At 40.9% G+C, this 18,710-nt stretch overlaps 1 protein-coding gene across 1 annotated transcript in view; it reads left to right on the top strand.

Moving 5' to 3' along the window:
• The window catches only part of pnpla2 (patatin-like phospholipase domain containing 2), a 29,052-nt gene that overhangs the window by 7,121 nt on the left and 3,221 nt on the right, over positions 1–18,710 (top strand). Inside the window, 9 exon segments of the mRNA XM_062035588.1 lie at positions 641–873; positions 936–1,001; positions 6,967–7,176; positions 7,278–7,338; positions 10,514–10,723; positions 16,287–16,372; positions 16,374–16,397; positions 16,399–16,421; positions 16,489–16,611. Coding sequence (XP_061891572.1) covers positions 641–873; positions 936–1,001; positions 6,967–7,176; positions 7,278–7,338; positions 10,514–10,723; positions 16,287–16,372; positions 16,374–16,397; positions 16,399–16,421; positions 16,489–16,611 — 1,036 coding nt within the window.

The following is an 18,710-nucleotide window of genomic DNA, read 5'->3' as shown; positions in this document are numbered from 1 at the left end:
TCACTGATCTAATCTGATGTGCCCAAACCAGATACCTGCCATCTTTTCTTGGATGCTAATTCATTAATGTCGGTGCTCAGGCTTTGAGCTGAGGCAACCTTCATTATCGAACGAAGGTGTTCATCAGTCATTATATCTCGTAGTCCACCCGGACCACAGTCTTGGGGGCGTGCCTTAAAGGCACTGCCTTTAACGTCCTCTACGAGCTGTCGTCACGTCTGCTTTTCATCCATTCTAACAACGTGCCAGCCCAGTCACAAGATATGTGCGGCTTTTGTATGCACACACACACGTGAATGCAACGCACACTTGGTCAACAGCCATACAGGTCACACTGAGGGTGACCGTATAAACAACTTTAACACTGTTAGAAATACACGCCACACTGTGAATCCACACCAAACAAGAATGACAAACACATTTCGGGAGAACATCCGCACCGTAACACAACATAAACACAACAGAACAAATACCCAGAACCCTTTGCAGCACTAACTTTTCCGGGACGCTACAAAATACACCCCCCGCTACCACCAAACCCCGCCAATTTTGGCCCGCTGGCCAGAGTTTGACACCCATGTTGTAAAGCAATAAACCATTTTGCATACAATGTTTGCAACTTTTCATACATAAATTACAGGAGAGGCTGGTGCCAGCATCATCGAGGTTGCCAAGGAAGCAAGAAAGCGATTCCTTGGACCCATGCACCCTTCCTTCAACCTGGTGAAGATCGTACGCTTCATGTTGCGGCGCACACTGCCAGTGGACTCTCACCATCTCGCCAACGGGAGGCTGGGAATCTCTCTGACCAGAGTAACGGACGGAGAAAATGTCTTGGTGTCTCACTTCAACAACAAGGAGGAGATTGTGCAGGTGTGTCTATCAATAAAGATCCTCTACGCTTATGATGTTATAAAGACCATTTTGTTCCCTAGGCATGTGTTTGCAGTGCCTACATTCCAGTGTATTGTGGCCTTATTCCTCCCACACTGCAAGGCGTGGTGAGTCTACATAACATTTGATTAGTACCGTATTTTTCGGACAATAAGCCGCTCCGTAGTATAAGTCGCACCGGCCGAAAATGCACAATAAAGAAGGAAAAAACATATATACACTACCGTTCAAAAGTTTGGGGTCACATTGAAATGTCCTTATTTTTGAAGGAAAAGCACAGTACTTTTCAATGAAGATAACTTTAAACTAGTCTTAACTTTAAAGAAATACACTCTATACATTGCTAATGTGGTAAATGACTATTCTAGCTGCAAATGTCTGGTTTTTGGTGCAATATCTACATAGGTGTATAGAGGCCATTTTCAGCAACTATCACTCCAGTGTTCTAATGGTACAGTGTGTTTGCTCATTGGCTCAGAAGGCTAATTGATGATTAGAAAACCCTTGTGCAATCATGTTCACACATCTGAAAACAGTTTAGCTCGTTACAGAAGCTACAAAACTGACCTTCCTTTGAGCAGATTGAGTTTCTGGAGCATCACATTTGTGGGGTCAATTAAACGCTCAAAATGGCCAGAAAAAGAGAACTTTCATCTGAAACTCGACAGTCTATTCTTGTTCTTAGAAATGAAGGCTATTCCACAAAATTGTTTGGGTGACTCCAAACTTTTGAACGGTAGTGTAAGTCGCACTGGAGTATAAGTTGCATTTTTGGGGGAAATTTATTTGATAAAATCCAACACCAAGAATAGACATTTGAAAGGCAATTTAAAATAAATAAAGAATAGTGAACAACAGGCTGAATAAGTGTACGTTATATGAGGCATAAATAACCAACTGGTATGTTAACGTAACATATTATGGTAAGAGTCATTCAAATAACTATAACATATAGAACATGCTATACGTTTACCAAACAATCTGTCACTCCTAATCGCTAAATCCCATGAAATCTTATACGTCTAGTCTCTTACGTGAATGAGCTAAATAATATTATTTGATATTTTACGCTAATGTGTTGATAATTTCACACATAAGTCGCTCCTGAGTATAAGTCGCACCCCCGGCCAAACTATGAAAAAAACTGCAACTTATAGTCTGAAAAATACGGTACTGTGTTTCCTGCCATTTTTGTTGTTGTTCATTTTGAGCTGTTCCACAAAGCCCTTTTATGCTCAGGAAAGTTGCTGTTGTGAGTAATATATGTGCTGTAGTTCCTCCTTAATGGGCAAAGTTGAAATTCTACTTTTCTCCGGACATGTCTTTTCGAGAGGTTTTATGTGAAATGTCATGAAGCAATAGCAGCCTCCTGCACCCCTCCCTCTGTGGCCTTTGTGATGGATTTCCGAGCGCTTGCGCGTGCTTGTGTGTACACAGAGCTTGTGACCAACATTTTAGAGTGGCAATGCCAGATGGGAGCATGTTGGCTCAGACTTACGGGTTGTTCTGTACTCGCCTACTGTACCTGTTGTGTCTCATTTCAAAAGGCTGATGTCACTGTGATCCCATCAGCTGACAGGGTGCCATAAAGAACATTTTTTAATAAAACATTATCAAAAAGAAATGCATTAAACCAACTTGAAATCACTTTTTATTAAGTAACTGCCTAATTGTTTATTAAAATCAAAGCATGATTTGAGCGTGTGGTGCACTTAACTGAAAAACAATATTAAGGAGTGCGCTAAAAATCTGCTAAAAGTTGCAGCAGATTGCTGACAAAAATATCCTCTCATATGACCTTTAACCTCCTCTACCTCAGCCCTTTTAGAGTTGATGTATTTAAAAATCAATAGATAGCTGAACAATCGGGACAACTTTTGCCTGAATAAGATCTAAGAAGGAACACCTGACCTCGATTGATCTGACTGTACTTATGGCTTGTGTTGAAAATAATCTGGAAGACATGCTACCTACCATACAGTATATGCGTCCATGTGGTTCAGATGGTAGGGCAGCCAGCTAGAAACTTGAGAGTGCCAGCTTCTGCCATCCCAGTCACGGCTGTTGTGTCCTTTGGCAAGGCACTTCCCCCTCCTTAAAATGTAGCGAATGGGTTTCACAATGTAAAGCGCTTTGAGTCTCTAGAGAAAAAGCGCTATATAATTATAATTCACTTCACATACATCAGTGTTGGCGCTACGAACTCCCAGGGACCCCATCAAGTCATAAAAATAGGGTCCCAAAGTACATTTTTGGGGTGCCACTTTTTTGTAACCGTTTTGAAAACAAATGATAAATGTATGCATTATCCTGTTATATCTCACATTCTATATTATGTTTTGGAAAAAAGGTTGTCATAGATGTTACTTAATTCATCCAAAAAATAATACAAAAGAAAACACATTTTTAACTATATGTAAATCTATTCAGTTATAAACATTCATTCACTTTCTTCTTTCCTTCATGGATCTAAAGTTTAGATCCAGGGGTCTCAAACTCAATTTACCTGGGGGCCACTGGATGCAGAAACTGGGTGAGGCTGGGCCGCAAGAAAAGATTTCTTAAAAAAATCTAACATGCACTTTTTAATGCATTCACCTTCTTTTAATGGCTATCCCGCCCTAGCAACATACTTGCCAACCCTCCCGAATTTTCCGGGAGACTCCCGAATTTCAGTGCCCCTCCCGACAATTTCCCGGGGCAACCATTCTCCCGAATTTGTCCCGATTTTCACCCGGACAACAATATTAAGGGCGTACGGTGATAGCACTGCCTTTAACGTCCTCTACAACCTGTCATCGCGTCCGCTTTTTCACCATTCAAACAGCGTGCCGGCCCAGCCACATGTTGTATGAGGCTTCTGCAGACACACGTAAGTGACTGCAAGACATACTTGATCAACAGCCATACAGGTCACACTGAGGGTGGACGTATAAACAACTTTAACACTGTTACAAATATGCGTGACACAGTGAACCCACACCAAACAAGAATGACAAACACATTTCGGGAGAACATCCGCACCGTAACACAACATAAACACAACAGAACAAATACCCAGAATCCCATGCAGCCATAACTCTTCCGGGACATAATATACACCCCAGCTACCACCAAACCCCGCCCCCCACACATTGACACCCCCCTCCGTGCGTCTGTTTAGGTGATGTATATTGTGTCCCGGAAGAGTTAGGGCTGCAAGGTGTTCTGGGTATTCGTTCTGTTGTGTTTATGTTGTGTTACGGTGCGGATGTTCTCCCGAAATGTGTTTGTCATTCTTGTTTGGTGTGGGTTCACAGTGTGGCGCATATTTGTAACAGTGTTAAAGTTGTTTATACACCACCCTCAATGTGACCTGTATGGCTGTTGACCAAGTATGGCTTGCAGTCGCTTACGTGTGTATAGAAGGCAAATACAACATATGGCTGGGCTGGCACGCTGTTTGTACAGGTTGTAGAGGGCGCTAAAGGCAGTGCCATCATGGCACGCCCTTAATATTGTTGTTTGGGTGAAAATCGGCAGAAATTCGAGAGAATGGTTGCACTGAAATTCGGGAGTCTCCCGGAAAAATCGGGAGGGTTGGCAGTATGACGCTGTCAAGCGCCATTCATATAAAACTCGCGGGCCGCTCTAACATTACATTTTTATATTTAGGTGGGGGCCGCAAAATAACGTCTCCGGCCGTGTGTCTGAGACCCCTGATCTAAACTTTACCGCTGCCGGAATTTTTTTCTATATTTTTATTTAATGAATTGTAGGTGTATTTATTTCAGCATAAAAGTGTAAAAAGTTTTTTGCTTCGGTTATGAAATGATGATAATGGTGTGCCAGGGCATACATGCAAATGCCAAATTGAATTGATTATTCTCACCTGTATGTAGATCATCAGTCGTTTAAAAACCGCCACATCTACACTTTCATGGCAAATAATGCCAACAACCCTAGAATTTTGCAAGTTAGTTTCAATGTCATTTAATACAGTGGCACTCAATGCCTCTAGCATTTCATCTCTGGCTTCGTGATGGCCTTAAGAAAGCGCGGTATGTGGGGTGAGTGGGCAAGTTAGGAGAGGGAGCGCTAGCATGTTCAGGAGTGTTAATAGCATGGTGGATATCCGGTTGGCTTAGTGGAAAACATAAAGAAAGAGTTGTAACAAATCGACGGCCTCGTCATTCCTACCAAAGAGCGGAACTGTAGGGATCCAGTGCCTGGTAAAATGGAGGGTGTTACCCCCTGGAGGGAACGTCTCCCCTGCGCTCCTTGACCACGGTCTATAGCAGGGGTGGGCAATTATTTTTTACCGGGGGCCGCATGATCAACCCGAGCACTGCTGCAGGGCCACATCGACAATATTTCGATTAAATTTTGCTCAATATTATTTTTAATATACCATATGATAAATAATAATAATAATAATAATAATAATAATTAATAATAATAATTTCATTTAACTTAACTTTATACAAAAGAAGATTGCTTTTGATGGTTTTATTTTTAACACTGTCTTACACAACACTTCCTGATGTATAATACAATGCAAAAATGTCAATTTCTGTCACTGTCTCCTGCATCCTCTTTAAAAGTCCAACATTTTTCCCCGTCAGATTTGGACAACCCTCTGTTGTCACACCTGCCAGCTTGTCCCATTTCAGTCCTAACATGTCCAAACACGCATTTACCTCTGTGAACAAGTGTGATTGTCCCTTTAATTGACTGCATGGCTGCCAGCTCCTCCATGATTTGAAAGTCTGCAGTTATCCCACGTAAGAAGATGAGCAGCTGGGCGGTGTCACGTACATCGCAGCTCTCATCCAAAGCCAGCGAAAAACAGTCAAAGTCAGCCGTTCTGTTCTTCAGCTGAAGCTCCAAGTTTCCAGCGATGGTCTCAACCCGTCTCGTTACAGTGCGTCGGGAGAGTGACACATTCTCAAATGCGCCCCTCTTCTCCAGGCATATCAGCGCAACAGAGTCCAATAAGCACTCCTTAATAAACTCTCCGTCAGAAAACGCCTTAGTTTTTCTGGCGATTTTGTGAGAAATGACGAAACTTGTCCTGACGGCTGCATCTCTGGGGGTGTGATTTTGGCAAAAAGTCCTTCTTGGGTTTGCAGTTTTACCATCAACGCATCAGCCTCCCTTGCGCGCTCTTCATCAGACAGATTCCGTTATTTATCCTCGTGCTTCGTCGTGTAGTGGCGATTCAAATTATATTCTTTAAACACAGCAACCTTTGTACCACAAATTAAGCACACGGCTTTACCTTTAATTTCTGTAAAGAAATACTTGGCAGTCTGTCTTGTTGAAAACACGGCATTCCTCATCAACTTTTCTCTTTTTAGCGTCTCGGGATAACCGGGCATCACTTGTTGCTGTGCACCTTCACTCACAGGTTACACACGGACATAAGCCCATAAATAACACTTTTCAAAATAAAAGCAGCACAGTTGTATTGCACGCACGACATAGATGTTTTTTAAAATGTATTTAGTAATTTGTGATTGCCGCTGTTCACATTCACTCACAATCGCGCACGAGCATACGTCCACACGGAAGTAATACAAATAACGCTTTTCAAAACAAAAGCAGCACCGTTGTACTGCACACTCGACAGATACTTTTTTAAATGTATTTTGTAATTTATGATTGGCCTCACGCGGGCCGGAAAGGGACGCACAAAGGGCCGGATGTGGCCCTCGGGCCGCAGAATGCCCAGGTCTGGTCTATAGTGATGTTTTGGTTAAAGACAGCCGTGCTTTCCCACCAATTAGCGCCTCAAATTTGACAGACATGTGCTTTTCATTCCCCCAAATGTGTGTACCAAATTTTGTGGTGATACGATGAAACACCCGAAAGTTACAATGGGTGTTTTTTAGAGCACATTCTACCAACGATTTATGGGGTTAAACTTTGAGGTTTAATAACAGCGCTATCATGTAAAGTATTTGTCAGAAATATATTAGCACAGGCAACATGGTAGTGTTTGAGGGTTCTGTGAAGTGTCCATATATTTAGCGCAGTGATTACCATATTTGGTCCTAAGGTACAACCTGCGACTCCGTTTTTTCCATTCAGCGGTACGTCGACGGAGGTATCTCTGACAACTTGCCTCACTACGAACTGAAAAACACCATCACCGTGTCCCCGTTCTCTGGAGAGAGCGACATCTGCCCGCGAGACACTTCCACCAATATACACGAGCTCCGCTTCACCAACACCAGCATCCAGTTCACTCTCACCAACCTTTACAGAATTTCCCGGGCACTTTTTCCACCAGATCCAATGGTATGTCTCCTTCCCTGCTCAATATATACACATTCCATGGGCTGATTGATTGACTCGCATGAACTCCAGTGAACTTAATGAATGATTTTTCTTGTGTCTAGGTTATGAAAGCCATGTGTAAACAAGGATATAATGACGCTCTGCACTTCCTAAAGAAGAATGGTAAGAGTCAACACTTTGGGCTTGATCTACTAAAGGTTTGCGTGTACCGTATTTTTCGGACTGTAAGTCACAGTTTTTTTCATAGTTTGGCCGTGGGTGCGATTTATACTCAGGAGCGACTTATGTGTGAAATTATTTAACACATTAGCGTAAAATATCAAATAATATTATTTAGCTCATTCACGTAAGAGACTAGACGTATAAGATTTCATGGGATTTAGCGATTAGGAGTGACAGATTGTTTGGTAAACGTATAGCATGTTCTATATGTTATAGTTATTTGAATGACTCTTACCATAATATGTTACGTTAACATACCAGGCACGTTCTCAGTTGGTTATTTATGCCTCATATAACGTACACTTATTCAGCTTGTTGTTCACTATTCTTTATTTATTTTAAATTGCCTTTCAAATGTCTATTCTTGGTGTTGGGTTTTATAAAATCAATTTCCCCAAAAAATGCAATTTATACTCCAGTGCGACTTATATGTTTTTTTCCTTCTTTATTATGCATTTTCGGCAGGTGCGACTTATACTCCGAAAAATACGGTACATCTGTTAAGTGAGCAGATTAAGGAGCGCAATCCATTTAGCATCCCTATCTTCATGAATATGCAGTACATATTCTGATTATCAGAACGCACCACAAAACTAGGATGAGAACATTGTAATTTAATATACAATGTGCAATGTGATTAATCAACACTGATTACTGTCGTGCGAGCACTATTTAGAATTTTATTTAGCATGTCTGAAAAGTATGTGCAAACAGAGTTACGCACGCACACGGCTGTGAGAACATATTTGGACTCTCGGAAATAAAGTTATTAGACACATTCAGCGATATTATTTTATAATATTATAACTGCATGCTAAGGGGCAGATTAAAACAAATTCAATTGATGTGTTTTAGTGTGTCTTGGCATTTGATTGTAATATATTTTTGTAATATGTAAAAAAAAAACTCATTTCATTGTGCATTTGTTGCATTTGTATCATTCCAGATGCACAAATGCACTTCGTTGATGTGATCTACAGCCTCGCACACAGAAAGCACCGCCAGTGTGCTAAAATGTTTTCATTGTCTATATTGCAATTCAGAAAATATGTTAGAGATTATAGATGTGTGCTGCTGGTTAAACACTTCGCACACAGGTGGGAGCATCCATTTATCATTTTATAACTGCTGGATAATTTAAGGGCTGATCAAAACAAATTCAATTGATGCTTTTTGGTGTCCTATAGTGGTGTTAATTTTTTCACATAGACTATATATTATTAACATATCTCCTATATCAGGGGTGTCAAACTCAAATAGAGTGGGCCAAAATTTAAAACTGAACAAAGCCGCGGGCCAAGGTTGAACAAATTAACCTTTTAAACCCAAACAAGTTTTGCATTGAATATTGAACAAGCAAGGCTTATATAACTTTATAGTGACATGCAAAATCGAGTTTCAAATAATAATAATTTAAAAATATCAATGGCATATCAAATAAAATTTAAATAAAAATTGAATGCCTCTTTTCTATTTGCAGCCTTCTGAAGTAATTATCAAAATAAACTTTTTCCACAGGCTAATAATAAATTTGAAAATAAAATAACAATCTGCGATGAGGTGGCGACTTGTCCAGGGTGTACCCTGCCTTCTGACTGAATGCAGCTGAGATAGGCTCCAGCACCCCCCGCGACCCCAAAGAAGGGACAAGCGGTAGAAAATGGATGGATGGAATGAAATAACAATAATGAATGAATCAAACATTCAAGCCTTGAAGTAGCAAGAGAAAGTGCATGAATAAAACGTTAATTATTGCTCAGTTTGCTACACTGATTTGCTTTAACACTGAATATGGAACAAGCAGCGCTTATATAACTTAATAGTGCAAAATCAACTTTAAAAAAACAAACGAAAAAACATCAATGGTATATTAAATACAATTTTAATAAAAAATGTAATGCCTCTTTTCTATTTGCAGCCTTCTGAGGTATATATCAACATTAACTTGGTGGGTGGGGCGGGGTTTGGTGGTAGCGGGGGTGTATATTGTAGCGTCCCGGAAGAGTTAGTGCTGCAAGGGATTCTGGGTATTTGTTCTGTTGTGTTTATGTTGTGTTACGGTGCGGATGTTCTCCCGAAATGTGTTTGTCATTCTTGTTTGGTGTGGGTTCACAGTGTGGCGCATATTTGTAACAGTGTTAAAGTTGTTTATACGGTCGCCCTCAGTGTGACCTGTATGGCTGTTGATCAAGTATGCTTGCGTTCACTTGTGTGTGTGTGTGTGTGTGTGTGAAAGCCGCATATAGTATGTGACTGGGCCGGCGCGCTGTTTGTATGGAGGAAAAGCGGACGTGACGACAGGTTGTAGAGGACGCTGGGCCCCAATAATGTTGTCCGGGAGAAATTCGGGAGAATGGTTGCCTCGGGAGATTTTCGGGAGGGGCACTGAAATTCGGGAGTCTCCCGGGAAAATCGGGAGAGTTGGCAAGTATGAGTATTAGCGGTGAATGGGGTATTACAGCGGCACCGGCAGGCCAGCTCTAATGTTAATTTGATATTGCCTCACGGGCCAAATGAAATTACATGGCGGGCCACATTTGGCCCGCGGGCCAGAGTTTGACACCCATGTCCTATATGAAGACAATTGTTGAAGGGTGCATTTTTGTGCATCTTGAGCGCAGTAAGTGCAGACTCTCTCTCATAAGTATACCTTCAGCACACAAAAAAAATGTAAATGCACTGCACGACTGCTTTGAAAATGCCCAGAAAAAGTGGTAGATGTCTCCCACCTGTTTGAAGCTCCCACCTGTTTGAAGACGTAGCAAAACGCCACCGGTAGTAGCAGGATAACATGAATGTGCAGTAAATGATCGAGTGTCTTAGTGCTGAAAGACACGTAAAAACTTAATTTCAATAAGGTGGTCTGCAAGAGTTAATAATGTTCAATGATAGTAGGTTGCACGCAACACGCCCACTAAAAGTACAGGCTATTTTATAGATTGCACATGCTGTTTAGCGCCTGGTATTCTCTGATCTTATTAGATCAGGTCCATTATGTTTATTCGTCATGGCTACTCGACAGCTTGTCATTGTGTGCTGAGGTGAAGATAGTTCAATCATAAATCTCACCACGACGCCCTGGCAATAAAACACTCATTTGGTTTTTATTTTTCAGGATTGCTCCATTTCAACGGCCCCCACATAGACAGAGCTCTGCACGCTAACAGGGAAGAGTACGAGGAGCAAATTGATTGTGCTCATGGTGATGCCAGAGGTGTTGGAGAAGAGGAAAAGCTAAATATGGAGGAGGTCGGAGGAGCAGTGACCGTTCATCCCTCGATAGAGGAGCAGATCATTGTTCACCTTCCAGCTACACTGCACAAAGGTATGTAAGCATTATACACTTTATCAATAATGTAATGTATGACCCTTCAAATTAGTTAGAAGCAGAAATATCGCATTTATTGTTGAGATGTATACAGCATATTTGACAGTTAAAGGGACTGTTTGCAACGTTTACACGGCTGAATAGAGGGCACTAACTTTCTAAAGTGTCGTAACCATAATGTCCCACCCTCTTCCATCTTTGAGCACGTAAATTACACCCCATGTAAGATTTGGCTGAGATTAGCTACTAATATTGGCTATCTATTAGGGGTGTAACGGTACACAAAAATTTCGGTTCGGTACGTACCTCGGTTTAGAGGTCACGGTTCGGTTCATTTTCGGTACAGTAAGAAAACTAAATATACATTTTTTGGTTATTTATTTACCAAATTTGTAAACAATGGCTTTATCCTTTTAACATTGGGAACACTATAATAATTCTGCCCACGTTAATCAACATTAAACTGCCTCAAGTTGTTGCTCAGATTAAATAAAATGACAAAACTTTTCTTCTACATATAAAAAGTGCAACATTAAACATTTTCAAGTCAACTCATCATGCTTCATTTATTACAGCATTTGGGAAGCCTGTAGTTGATTTTATTATGTAAATGTTATATTTTATCAACATGTGACAGCAGGGACCCTGCCATTCAAAACTAGGCTGCTCCATTACTAATGATTCATGTAAATATAGCTGAAAAAATGGTACAATAGCGATAGGAGAGACTATTAATCACTGAACACCATGGAGTTCATGTAGGCTTAATGATGCAGTTGCATTATTATATCAACTATCAGAGACAGAAACTCTTAATTTAACATAATGTCCTTTTTTGCTGCTTCAACACAGCTCAATCAATACAGAAAAAGGTAAAGTGAAATAACAGACAGACAGGGCTTTGCTGTCCGTAACACACACACGCACACACACACACACCGCAAAATGAGCTAACATTACGCTAAAAGCGAATTAGCCTTCACATCAAGCCAGAACTGTGAGAGAGCCGAGCTGCCTTTTTATATTTCTAGAAGGTCAACAGGCTCATAGTGATGTTACTAGTAGTTGACTGGGAGGTGTTTATTATCATTTGGGTAGAGTCCGCTGCCTGATGCTTACCTGCTAAACGCTAATCACTGACTACATGCGCTCTGAATACGCACTGCTGATTGGCTGTTACTGCTCTGAATACGCACTGCTGATTGGCTGTTACTGCTCTGAATACGCACTGCTGATTGGCTGTTACCGCTCTGTTTGTAACCAATCAGATGGTTGTGTGGGTGGGACAATGCTGGGTGCTGTGTAGACACTGACAGAGGCAGAAGGAAGCGGAGGCGGCTACTTAATATGTTGGTTGTGGAAACTCGTTCGGTACACCTCCGACCCGAACCGAAACCCCCGTACCGAAACGGTTCAATACAAATACACTTACCGTTACACCCCTACTATCTATGAATGTATAGCCTATCGTTTAAAAACAACATGACTGCAAACTATTAGGTGCTTCTCTGGGACTGTTTTTGTGTATATGTGCATGCGCTCTGTGCGCATGACTGTGTACGAGACAGCTGTGAGTGACAGCTTGATGGCAGACTAATTCCTCGGGCTGACAAGCAATTTTTATCACGGCTGTCAAGTCAATATTTTTAAATCAGATTAATCAAACTCTAGAATGTGATTAATCCATCCATTTTCTACCGCTTATTCCCTTTGGGGTCGGGGGGCGCTGAAGCCTATCTCAGCAACAATCGGGCGGAAGGCGGGGTACACCCTGGACAAGTCGCCACCTCATCACAGGGATGTGATTAATCATGATTCATAAATAAAATACCACAATATTTGGATAAAAATGAAATTTTGTAGTCAGAATGTCATACAAGAATGTTTTATTAAATGTTTTACTGAACTGCAAGTCATTGATTTGCTCAAAACTTGGTAACAGTAAGTATACCAGTATGATTCCCGAGCGCGGCCACCGCTGCTGCCCACTGCTCCCCTCACCTCCCAGGGTGTGATCAAGGGTGATGGGTCAAATGCAGAGAATAATTTCGCCACAGCCTAGTGTGTGTGGGTTGTGACAATCTTTGGTACTTTAACGTTAACTTAACTTAACATTTGGAAAGTCTTTGCAATAATATTGCAATCAAGGTTCAGTTATTAATCGCTAATATAGTAAAGGCACTCATTAACAACTTAACGTCATGTGCACCATCTGTTTACTCTTTTTTTTTTTTTAGTTCAACCAGTTGTTTAACCAAACAACCTCTTCAGATGACAGTCCTGATCTCTTATTTTGGTACAATGCGACCCCAGCTTGTTGTGATTACTTACAGATGTCCAATGATCTCCAGGAAGCAAAATAAATTCACTTTCAGCCAGTAGTTGCAACTTAATGCCCTTGTTTGTGTGGTACAGTTGGTTCATCCTTGCTGTAATTGTCCCTCTCCATGGTATTGTACGACAGATCAGCTGTGGTGATATGAATGACATCCTCTTGCAGGACTTGGTCTTCACAGATGTTCAGTAGTTTCCAAGCGGTAGCTGTCTGTTTAGCAAAGACATATGTTTAACTTAACTTAACTGTGCTACTTTTGTTGACAACATTGACGTAGGTCAGGGGTCGGGAACCTTTTTGGCTGTGAGAGCCATGTAATATTTTTTAACACCGAATACAACTAAATGCGTGCATTTTTAAGTAAGACCAACATTTTTAGAGTACAATAAGTCTCTTATTCTTTTTAATAACATTGTTATTCTGAGCTAACTAATAATGAATAAAATACTTCTTACCACTATGCGACTTCTTGAACAGATGCGGTAGAAAACGAATGGATGGATTAATAAAATGCATGACAATGTTTTATATTTTGAACGTTATTTTTAACACTGTGATTACCAGCGGAATTATTATTTACTTATCGTGTTAAGCAGTGTCAGCTAAGAGTTACCTGAGAGCCAGATGCAGTCATCAAAAGAGCCACATCTGGCTCGAGAGCCATAGGTTCCCTACCCCTGACGTAGGTGAACCGCCACCATAGCGTTCTCCTCTGCCTGTTGTCGATGTAGCTAGCATTCATGCTATCGGCGCTATCCTCGAGTACGTGACCTCAGTTTTATCTAAAGTTCTGTTTTGAAGCAAAATTGACTGCCTCTCATTGTGATCACAGACCGTGTAACAATGTGTGCGTCTTCCGGGTTAAGCGGATTGTGATTAATATTCATTCATATTTAATAACACAATTTATTTTTATTAATCACAGGCATGAGCGCGTTAACGTTGAAAGCCCTCATTTTTATTCAATATAAATAATAGGGGTGTAACGGTACGTGTATTTGTATTGAACCGTTTTCGGTACGGGGGTGTCTGTTCGGTTCGGAGGTGTACCGAACGAGTTTCCACACGGACATATCAAGTAGCGTAACGCACGTTGTGTAAACAATGCACACTGAGGCACAACACACGGCATGCTAGCAGCTAACGGGCTAGGATAGACTGACATACGTCCTCTTTTCACCGGACATGTCCTCTTTTGTGGAGCTGTCAGGGCGGAGTTTCTTAAATGCCTCAAATGTCCGGCATTTTGAGTTAGGGTTGCGTGTATTTTCAATGTACGTTCAGGGTTAAGAAGGGGTTAAAAACAAAACAAATTGTGCGCGTAGCAGCATTGGTGAGGGAGGGAGGGAGGGAGAGAGAGGGAGAGAGAGAGAGAGAGGGAGAGAGAGAGAGGGAGAGAGAGAGAGAGAGAGAGGGAGAGAGGGAGAGAGAGAGAGAGAGAGAGAGAGAGAGAGAGAGAGAGAGAGAGAGAGAGAGAGAGAGAGAGAGAGAGAGAGAGAGAGAGAGAGATGAGAGAGAGAGAGAGAGAGAGAGAGAGAGAGAGAGAGAGAGAGAGAGAGAGAGAGAGAGAGAGAGGAGAGAGAGAGAGAGAGAGATGAGTAGAGAGAGAGAGAGAGAGAGAGAGAGAGAGAGAGAGTGTTACGATAAACGCGCATGCGTCGCCAGGCTCTGCTTTTTATCCATAGATTTATCAGATTTAATTTTTTATTATCTGTAGCAGGGGTGTCCAAAAGTGTGCCCGGAGGGCCATTTGTGGCCCACAGCTAATGTTTTAAAGGCCCACGCACATTCTAAAAATACTAGTAAATAAACAAAAACATAACAAAAGTGAAATAAAAAAGCTTAAAGGCCTACTGAAAGCCACTACTAGCGACCACGCAGTCTGATAGTTTATATATCAATGATGAAATCTTAACATTGCAACACATGCCAATACGGCCGGGTTAACTTATAAAGTGCCATTTTAAATTTCCCGCTAAACTTCCGGTTGGAAACGTCTATGTATGATGACCTCTTTGAGGTCCGGTTGCTAAGTTGCTAAGTTAGCTTCAGCGTCGTTAGCAACAGCATTGTTAAGCTTTGCCAGGCTGAGAATTATTAACCGTGTAGTTACATGTCCATGGTTTAATAGTATTGTTGATCTTCTGTCTATCCTTCCAATCAGAGGTTTATTTATTTTGTTTCTATCTGCTATCACGTTAGCTCAGTAGCTAAAGAGCTCCGCCGATGTATTGTCGTGGAGATAAAAGTCACTGTGAATGTCCATTTCGCGTTCTCGACTCTCATTTTCAAGAGGATATAGTATCCCAGGTGGTTTAAAATACAAATCCGTGATCCACAATAGAAAAAGCAGAGTGTGTGGAATCCAATGAGACCTTGTACCTAAGTTACGGTCAGAGCGAAAAAAGATACACCCTGCACTGCCTCTCTAGTCCTTCACTCTAACGTTCCTCATCCACAAATATTTCATCCTCGCTCAAATTAATGGGGTAATCGTCGCTTTCTCTGTCCGAATCTCTCTCGCTCTATTGTAAACAACGGGGAATTGTGAGGAATCCTTCCTCCTGTGACGTCACGCTACTTCAGGTATAGGCAAGGCTTTTTTATTTATCAGCGACCAAAAGTTTGCGAACTTTATCCTCATTGTTCTATACTAAATCCTTTCAGCAAAAATATGGCAATATCGCGAAATGATCAAGTATGACACATAGAATGGATCTGCTATCCCCGTTTAAATTAAAAAAAATAATTTCAGTAGGCCTTTAAAGGTTAAATGTAATTTAGAAAAAGTTGCAATGTTGACTAATAAAACAAAGCTGTTTTTTTTCTTTCAAACTGTCATTGCTCAAAACATAACATTCAATCAAAATCAATGTTATTATGAATTATTGACCTATCCAAGGTTCCCATTACTTCACATCAAATATTCCACTAAGAAAATTATTTTTGGTGGAAGATTTTGCAAATTTGGTAAATAAATAACCCCAAAATGTATATTTTGTTGTTTTCTTACTGTACCGAAAATGACCTCTAAACCGAGGGTACATACGAACCGAAATTCTTGTGTACCGTTACACCCCTAATAATTTGTAATTGTGCAAAAATATACAATGTGGTGTTCTTGTTATATTTTTTTGGTTAATTCTGAATGTGACTTTGAGCAGGTTGATCCTCACAATGTCTAGTTCTGTACTCCAATGTGTGCCTCTTTGTCTCCCCCTACAGCCCTGATTGAGGCCTGCACAGAAAGAAGAAGTCTGGCGCAGTCGCTAAGCAACCTGTTTCCTGTCAGGATGGCATCTGCCATGATGCCTCCCCTACACTCTCCCCCTGGAGGTCCGCTTTGTCCTTGACTCTCAGGTACTGGTGGATTGTCGTGTTCTGTGTATATCCTGAGATTTTAATGTCATTCTAATTTCCTATTTAGGCTTTTGGAGTGGCTGCCAGATGTGCAGGAAGACGTCAGCTGGATTCGAGAGCAGTTACTGAAAGTCCTTCATCATGTTCTGCGTCAGGCCTCCAAAAGCATTACCCAGCATGTTTATGCCCGGTAAGTGACTGTGCATTCATTAGAGTTTCCATGACAGCTCTATTCAACAGAAGGAACTTAACACAAATAGGCCACTTTATAGCAGAAATGTTCCAAACAGCACCCAGGGGACAACATTTTTGTTCATGAAATATTGTCAAAAAGTGCAGGGTTAGTGAATTCAAACCTCTGAGAAACATGTTTCAAGTATTTAGGTTGAAATTCCCATTCATCCATTTTCTACCACTTGTCTCTCTCGGGGTTGCGGGGGGCGCTGGAGCCCATCCCAGCTGTATTCGGGCAGAAAGCGGGGTACATACTGGACAAGTCCAGGTTGAAATGTTTCAATATAAATCATTTATATTACGGATGTGCCGATCGATCGGGCTGTGGGTAATTTTCATGAAAAGTATGTGATCGTCATTGCTGATTAATGCATTTAATTGCTAATCCCCTCTGACTGACACTATATTTATTTTCAATGCCCCGGCTGACAAGCAGCTATCAGCTAATTATGTGTCTCCATACACCGTGTGGAGCCGCTGCTCTAATATAATAGCTAATAATAATCACTTCTATCACGGCAAATAAACTGCAATTCTTTGTATCTTAGCTATCATTTTTTTTGATTGATTGATTGAAACTTTTATTAGTAGATTGCACAGTACAGTACATATTCCGTACAATTGACCACTAAATGGTAACACCCCAATAAGTTTTTCAGCTTGTTTAAGTCGGGGTCCATGATACAGATATATACTATCATCATAATACAGTCATCACACAAGATAATCTTCAGAGTATATACGTTGATTTATTTACAATCCGGGTGTGTGGGGGGGGGGGGGGGGGGGTTTAGGTTTGGTTGATATCAACACTTCAGTCATCAACAATTGCATCATCAGAGAAATGGACACTGGAACAGTGTAGGTGTGACTTGGTAGGATATGTACAGCGAGCAGTGGACATAAAGAGAGAGATCAGAAAGCATAAGAAAAGTATCTACATTTGATTCTTTAAAATCCGGGGAGGTGGGATGTGGAAGGGAGGAACAGAACTTCCCTAATTTCTACGGTATCTAGTACAAATAGAAAATATATACATTTTTGATTAGCATTAGAATTATAAGGATGTCCTTGGAAAATCTTCTCTCTTCAAGAGGTCCACGGTCCCAAAAGGTTTCAGAACCCCTGATCTAGATGATCCTCTCGGTGTCATAGACCCAACATTCTGTAAAAAAGAGGAGATTATTCTCATCCTGTTGGGTGTTAAAATAATAACCAAGTCTTACTAGCAAATGCTGCAATCCTTTTTTTTTTTTTTCTGCAAAATAAAAAGTTTCAATGTCGTACAAAAGAATTCAGAAACCACACAACAAATTAAATACTTTACTAAACGGGTGTTTCATGTTTAAAGTTGATACATTTCGTGACATCAATGTTTGTTGCAACACAATCTTAAGTACAAACCCGTTTCCATATGAGTTGGGAAATTGTGTTAGATGTAAATATAAACGGAATACAATGATTTGCAAATAATTTTCAACCCATATTCAGTTGAATATGCTACAAAGACAACATATTTGATGTTCAAACTGGTAAACTTTTTTTTTGTTGCAAATAATCATTAACTTTATAATTTGATGCCAGCAACACGTGACAAAGAAGTTGGGAAAGGTGGCAATAAATACTGATAAAGTTGAGGAATGCTCATCAAACACTTATTTGGAACATCCCACAGGTGTGCAGGCTAATTGGGAACAGGTGGGTGCCATGATTGGGTACAAAAACAGCTTCCCAAAAAATGCTCAGTCTTTCACAAGAAAGGATGGGGCGAGGTACACCACTTTGTCCACAACTGCGTGAGCAAATAGTCAAACAGTTTAAGAACAACCTTTCTCAAAGTGCAATTGCAAGAAATTAGGATTTCAACATCTACGCTCCATAATATCATCAAAAGGTTCAGAGAATCTGGAGAAATCACTCCACGTAAGCGGCATGGCCGGAAACCAACATTGAATGACCGTGACCTTCCATCCCTCAGATGGCACTGTATCAAAAACCGACATCAATCTCTAAAGGATATCACCACATGGGCTCAGGAACACTTCAGAAAACCAC

This window comes from Entelurus aequoreus, linkage group LG24 (genome assembly GCF_033978785.1).
Source record: "Entelurus aequoreus isolate RoL-2023_Sb linkage group LG24, RoL_Eaeq_v1.1, whole genome shotgun sequence".
NCBI classification, from domain to species: domain Eukaryota; kingdom Metazoa; phylum Chordata; class Actinopteri; order Syngnathiformes; family Syngnathidae; genus Entelurus; species Entelurus aequoreus.
This window is presented reverse-complemented; position numbering and strand designations above follow the sequence as displayed.